This window comes from Kryptolebias marmoratus, linkage group LG6, assembly GCF_001649575.2.
Source record: "Kryptolebias marmoratus isolate JLee-2015 linkage group LG6, ASM164957v2, whole genome shotgun sequence".
Taxonomy (NCBI): Eukaryota; Metazoa; Chordata; class Actinopteri; order Cyprinodontiformes; family Rivulidae; genus Kryptolebias; species Kryptolebias marmoratus.
This window is the reverse complement of record NC_051435.1, coordinates 29,172,397-29,177,785: the sequence shown is the minus strand read 5'-3', so window position 1 is coordinate 29,177,785 and position 5,389 is coordinate 29,172,397. Positions and strand designations below refer to the sequence as shown.

General features: G+C 41.7%; 1 protein-coding gene across 5 annotated transcripts in view; it reads left to right on the top strand.

The window, feature by feature from the left end:
- The window catches only part of LOC108246920 (glutamate receptor 2-like), a 130,839-nt gene that overhangs the window by 52,427 nt on the left and 73,023 nt on the right, over window positions 1–5,389 (top strand). For 4 of the 5 annotated variants that reach the window (XR_005233289.1, XM_037976081.1, XM_017434690.3 and 1 more), the window contains exon 10: window positions 4,136–4,237. The exons of the other annotated variant lie outside the window; for it this stretch is intronic. Coding sequence is in view for 3 of the 4 variants with exons in the window: in XM_037976081.1 (XP_037832009.1) it covers window positions 4,136–4,237 (102 nt within the window). In the remaining variant the exon portion in view is untranslated. The remainder of the gene's footprint in view (window positions 1–4,135; window positions 4,238–5,389) is intronic. 5 annotated transcript variants of the gene reach the window in all.

The following is a 5,389-nucleotide window of genomic DNA, read 5'->3' as shown; positions in this document are numbered from 1 at the left end:
GGCCTGGGAACGCCTTGGGATTTCCCCGGAGGAGCTGGCCCAAGTGGCTGGGGAGAGGGAGGTCTGGGTCTCCCTGCTTAGGCTGCTGCCCCCGTGACCCGACCCCGGATAAGCGGAAGACAATGGATGGATGGATGGATGGATGATTTTTCCAGATTGTTGTTTTTTAATCAATGATTTTATAACTGCTGTTCTTAAAGCCTGGGGAAAAAACACTTGATGAGAGGGATAAGTTTACTGTTTGAATCAGATCAGATTCAATGACAGGCAGAACTTTCTTTAGAAAAGTTGTGGGTAAGACATCAAGACAGCAGGAGGAGGAGCTTAATTGATTTATGATTTCTTCCAAGCTTTTATAGTTGAGTAATTGAAATTTAGTCATTTTCTCTGCATTTGTTATGTTTGGGCGTAGCATTGATATTGGATTTGGTGTGTATGTGCAGATTTATCCTCTAATTTTTAAAATTTTCTCTGCAAAGTTGTTGGCAAATTCCTTGCAGGGTCTGTTACAGTGAAGTTCAGGTTGTACAGTCACAGGAGAGTTTGTGAGCCTATCAACAGTGGCAAATAAAACACGAGCATTGTTAATGTTTTTGTTTATGATTTCCACAAAGAACGTTTTTAGTGAGGTGTGATAGCTTTGCAGTCTTTCTTTGTAGAGTTCATAATAAATGTGTAAACTAGTTTTATGCCATTTACGTTCAGCCCTACGACAGAGGTTTCTTGCGGATCTATTTGTGCATATCTCCATAGAGATTTGTTCATACTGACATAAGCCAGATGTGTCACAAGATGAGCAGCACAAAAAAAAAAAAAATATATATATATATATATATATATATATGTTTGTTTTTTTTAGGCATGAAAAGTATTTAAATTAATCAAGTTTTGCACATTATGCTTTACTGTCAAAAGTTACAGCTAATTCAGTTCACAAGCAAACAACTATAGGTAAACAGAACTAATTTTTTGGTTGTGCAATAAGTTGTAAGCAAATTTGAATGATTTCTTTAATACTAGTTGTTTCAGACCTTTGAGAACCATTGGCTTATGACCATATTCCTAGTGATGGTACCTTCAGACAAGAGGGATTTGGGGCCACTACTAAAGGCCATTAACCTCCTATACAACCATAATGAGCGTGGTTTACATTGCTGGAAAAATGTCAGCTTTGTTTTACTTTGCCAGGGTTGCCCTTTGTCACATATTCTATTCATAACTTTTATGGACAGAACTTTTTAAAAGAAGCCAAGGGCCAAAATGTTTCCTGTATGGCTTTGAATTTCAATGCTGCTTCCTGTAGATGATGTCATCTCATTAGATTCACTGACAAAGGAGCACAATTCACTGAAGTAGTTTGCATCCATCCATCCATTATCTGCTGCTTGTTCCAGTGTCAGTTTGCGGTCACAGCAGCTTGACCAGGGAAGCCCAAACATATCTTTCCAGGGCCCCCTCTTCCAGCTCTTCCAGGCATTCCTAGGCCAACCAAGAGACATAGTCCTGCCCTCGGTCCTCTCCAGGATCTACACCCAATGGGACACGCCTGGAACACCTTTCTAGGGAGACTTTCAAGGGTCATCCTTACCAGATGTTGGAATATCTTCAACTGGCTCCTCTCAATGTGGAGGAACAGTGGCTCTACTCTGACTCCCTAGAAAAGGCTCCGCTGATGTAGAAAGGTATTACAACAAAATAATGAGGCAGAGAAATGGCTCCTTCTATCTGTTAGCCAACATGGAGGGACTCATGTTTACATTTACAATAACCCACAATCCCTAGTCCTCATTACTGACGGGCATATTTATCTAAAATCAAATACTGTACATTAGTGTGTAAGTGAAAATTCTGACTAATCCTTAACAGTCAATGACTTACATAACCTCCTAACTTTTGTAAATTCTGGGAAGCGTCACAGTCATTATCACTCGGTCAAACTGACCTGCACATATTCTTTCCTGAACTGTTGTTTGTCCTACTGCTTCCTGGCCAGTAGCAAACATTATCATACCAGACTGTTCTGGGAAAGTGTTATGGCAATAATAACTCTCAATCTTTCTTCACACACGAACATGGCACAATGTTAACCTCTGCATTTTTCCTCTACAATAACCACATTTCTCACTCTGTCTCTAAAGGAGAGTCCAACTACCCTGCGAAGCAAACTCATTTCAACCACCTGTTTTCTTTCCCTTGTTGCAGAAGCCTGACACAGTGTCACATTCTGTGAAGGCTGGAGAACAACAACATGCCTTTGACTTTCTCTTGAACGCAGGTCATGCACACTGATCCAGCGCAAACTCTGCCCTTGACTAAATGCAACCCATAACTGCTCTAGCCCCAGACCCTGCTGGATTGGGAAGACACTGCAATGACAGCAACATTTGTGTCATTTGCCTTGACCATGATGGCTTTGCTTCCATGTTCTGCAGCATATTTGGCATGCACAAAGATGCGGCTGTCAGCTTCCTGATGAGAGCACTTGTCCAGTCCCTGAAGACCAGTTTCCTGAGTGCTGAGGACAGCAAGTCCCTTTGTCACAATGAGAGGGTTTGGTGCAGACAGTTGTACAACCTGTTCAGCAAGGAATTGGAAACAACTTGGTCTTGTTGTCATTTCTGCGCCAATTGGATGGAATGCCGTTTCTGCTTGTCCCTTTTCGTCTGCCCCCCTGGAAAAAATGAGACCTGGTCTTGGCTTTCAGGCTGGATGGGTTGTACACATCAAAGACAAGATGCGTTGTCTTGTACTTTGTGGTATAGCTGTGGACTAATGGCAGAAAGTCAGGAGCTGCATATCCCTGAAATATCTTTCCTCTCTTTAGTGGGAAGGCATGCACCAAAGCAGACCCATCTACAATCAGGACATCTGTCTCTGGTTCTTGATCTGTATGTGTAGTAAGAGTTTCCAGAATAGATAAAAATAATAATAAATAAATAATAAAAGACAAAATGTAAACAGAATTTAGCCAGCTATGGCAGTCATCTTGAAAAATGATCGCCATCTTGGATTTTTGAGTGGCCAGCGGTATTTCTGAAAAATGTGGACCTTGAAGGGCACATGTACCAAATCTGATGCTTGCTTCACCATTTGAACAATTCTTTTGACATTTGCAGTTATCTGCTTCACTATAACAGAACACCACTCAGGTTCAGATCAGAGAGGCTGTTACTCCCAGTCACACCCCTCCATGTTACACTGTCGTTACCAATGTGGACATTGAAGTCCCCCAGTAGACTGATAGAGTCCCCAGCTGGAGCACGTTCCAGCACCACCACTAAGGACTCCAAGAAGGCTGTGTACTCTGATCTGCAGTTCAGCACATAAGCACAAACAACAATGAGAGCCTGTACCCCCACCCGAAGGCGCAGGGAGGCTGCCCTCTCATCTACCAAGGAAAACTTGAATACACAGGCATCAAGCTGGCAGGTTGTTAGTAGCCCCCCGTAATTAGTAGGCTAAAACAAAACTGAAAATACCTGCAAACTAATTATCACCAAAAACACCGCAGGAGGTGAATGCAGGAACTGAGAAAAGGAAAACGGGCTGGGAGGAATATAGAAACACCCAAAATCACTTGAGGTAAGAACAGAAAACAGTGCATTGTGACAGGGAGGTTGATAGCCAGATTGGAGCAGTGTTTGCTATGGATTCCAGTGAAAAAAGAATGAGATTGAGAGTACTAAAATGCTCTAAGTGGATGAAATTCTCTGAACAGTGTCTGGGTTCATCCTTAGGCACAGGGTGACGACGTTGGCTCTTCAGAAAAACCTAAAAGTAGAGATGCTACTCCCCTGCATTGAAGAGAGGATGCTTTATGGATACTTTTTGAGGGCGGTGTTTCAAACATGTATCCATGGGAGGAGAACTAGAGGCAGACCCAGGACTCTCTTACAGCTGATTTAGGAATGCCTTGGAGTACCAATCTGTGGTTAAACTGGACAAACTTGAAGAGGTATCAGGGTAGAGGGAGGTCTGATCTCTGCTTAAACTGTTGCCCCACCAACCCAATATTGAATAAGAGCAGTGGATGGATGGATGGATGGATGGATGGATGGATGGATGGATGGTGTCTGTGTTGTGGTATTACAAAATTTCAAGTTAAAAAACAATATTTGTATGTGTTCCCTTTCAGATTGGCTACTGGAATGAGGTGGATAAGATGGTGCTGACAAAATCAGATCCTAATGATACAATGGGAATGGAAAACAAGACTGTCATTGTTACAACTATACTGGTACCACACTGGCACATTTTCATGAGATATGACATAAATCTAAACTTCATGCTAAAAACAAACAAAAAACATTGGGTTCATTTCTGTCCCCATATTAATAATTTCTTACATCTTTTTGTGTTTTTTGTCTCAAAGTCTAATGTAATTTTTTTAAATATATATGAAAGCAAATCTGTTTCACCAGATTATGAAATGTCAAACTTTTTAAATTTAAAATACCAAATTGTTTATGCAATAAATTTATGTATACATTTTGGTTTTCTTGGCAGTTCGACATACAGTAGCTCTCTGGGCAAAATGTTGAAGTCTATATTAACATTGTTACCAGAAATTTACCATATTTTCCGCACTATAGGGCGCACTGGATTATAAGACATACTGTCAATGAATGGTTTTCGAACTTTTGTCATATATAAAGGGCACGAGACTATAAGGCGCATCATCAGGCACCTCCCAATTTTTGTAACTTCGTCCATTCAAAATGGACGATTTTGGTGCTCTAGCAGAGCACCCTCTATGAGAGCTCATAAAGATAATCAAATGGTTCAAAACTCACGGAAGGATGCTGCACCGATGTAAGCGACAAGTATAAACGCCTACACTGCTCGCTCATGTCTGTGCGCTGTGCGCAGAGCCCTGCGTGACACTACAAAGAGTGACTGTAACTGAGCCTTAATGCTGCGAGCGGTGCGGCTTTGTAGTTTACCAAAGTCGTACTAAAACATTATGACTTCTTACATATATAAGATGCTCCGCATTATAAGGTGCACTGTAGTTTTTTGAGAAAATTTAAGGTAAGCGTGCCTTATAGTCCGGAAAATATGGTACTGGCATTGTCATCTTGGAATATGCCCGTGCCATCAGGGAAGAAAAAATCCATTCATGGAATAACCTGGTCATTCAGTATATTCAGGTAGTCAGCTGACCTTTGACCTCATTCTTTGAGCTCATCCTGTTGCTGAACCTAGACCTGACCAACTGCAGCAACCCCAGATCATAGCACTGCCCCCACAGGCTTGAACAGTAGGCAACACTTCACCTGCCTCTCTTCTTACCCTGATGAGCCCATCACTCTGGAACAGGGTCAATCTGGACTCATCAGACCACATGACCTTCTTCCATTGCTCCAGAGTCCAATCTTTAGCAAATTGA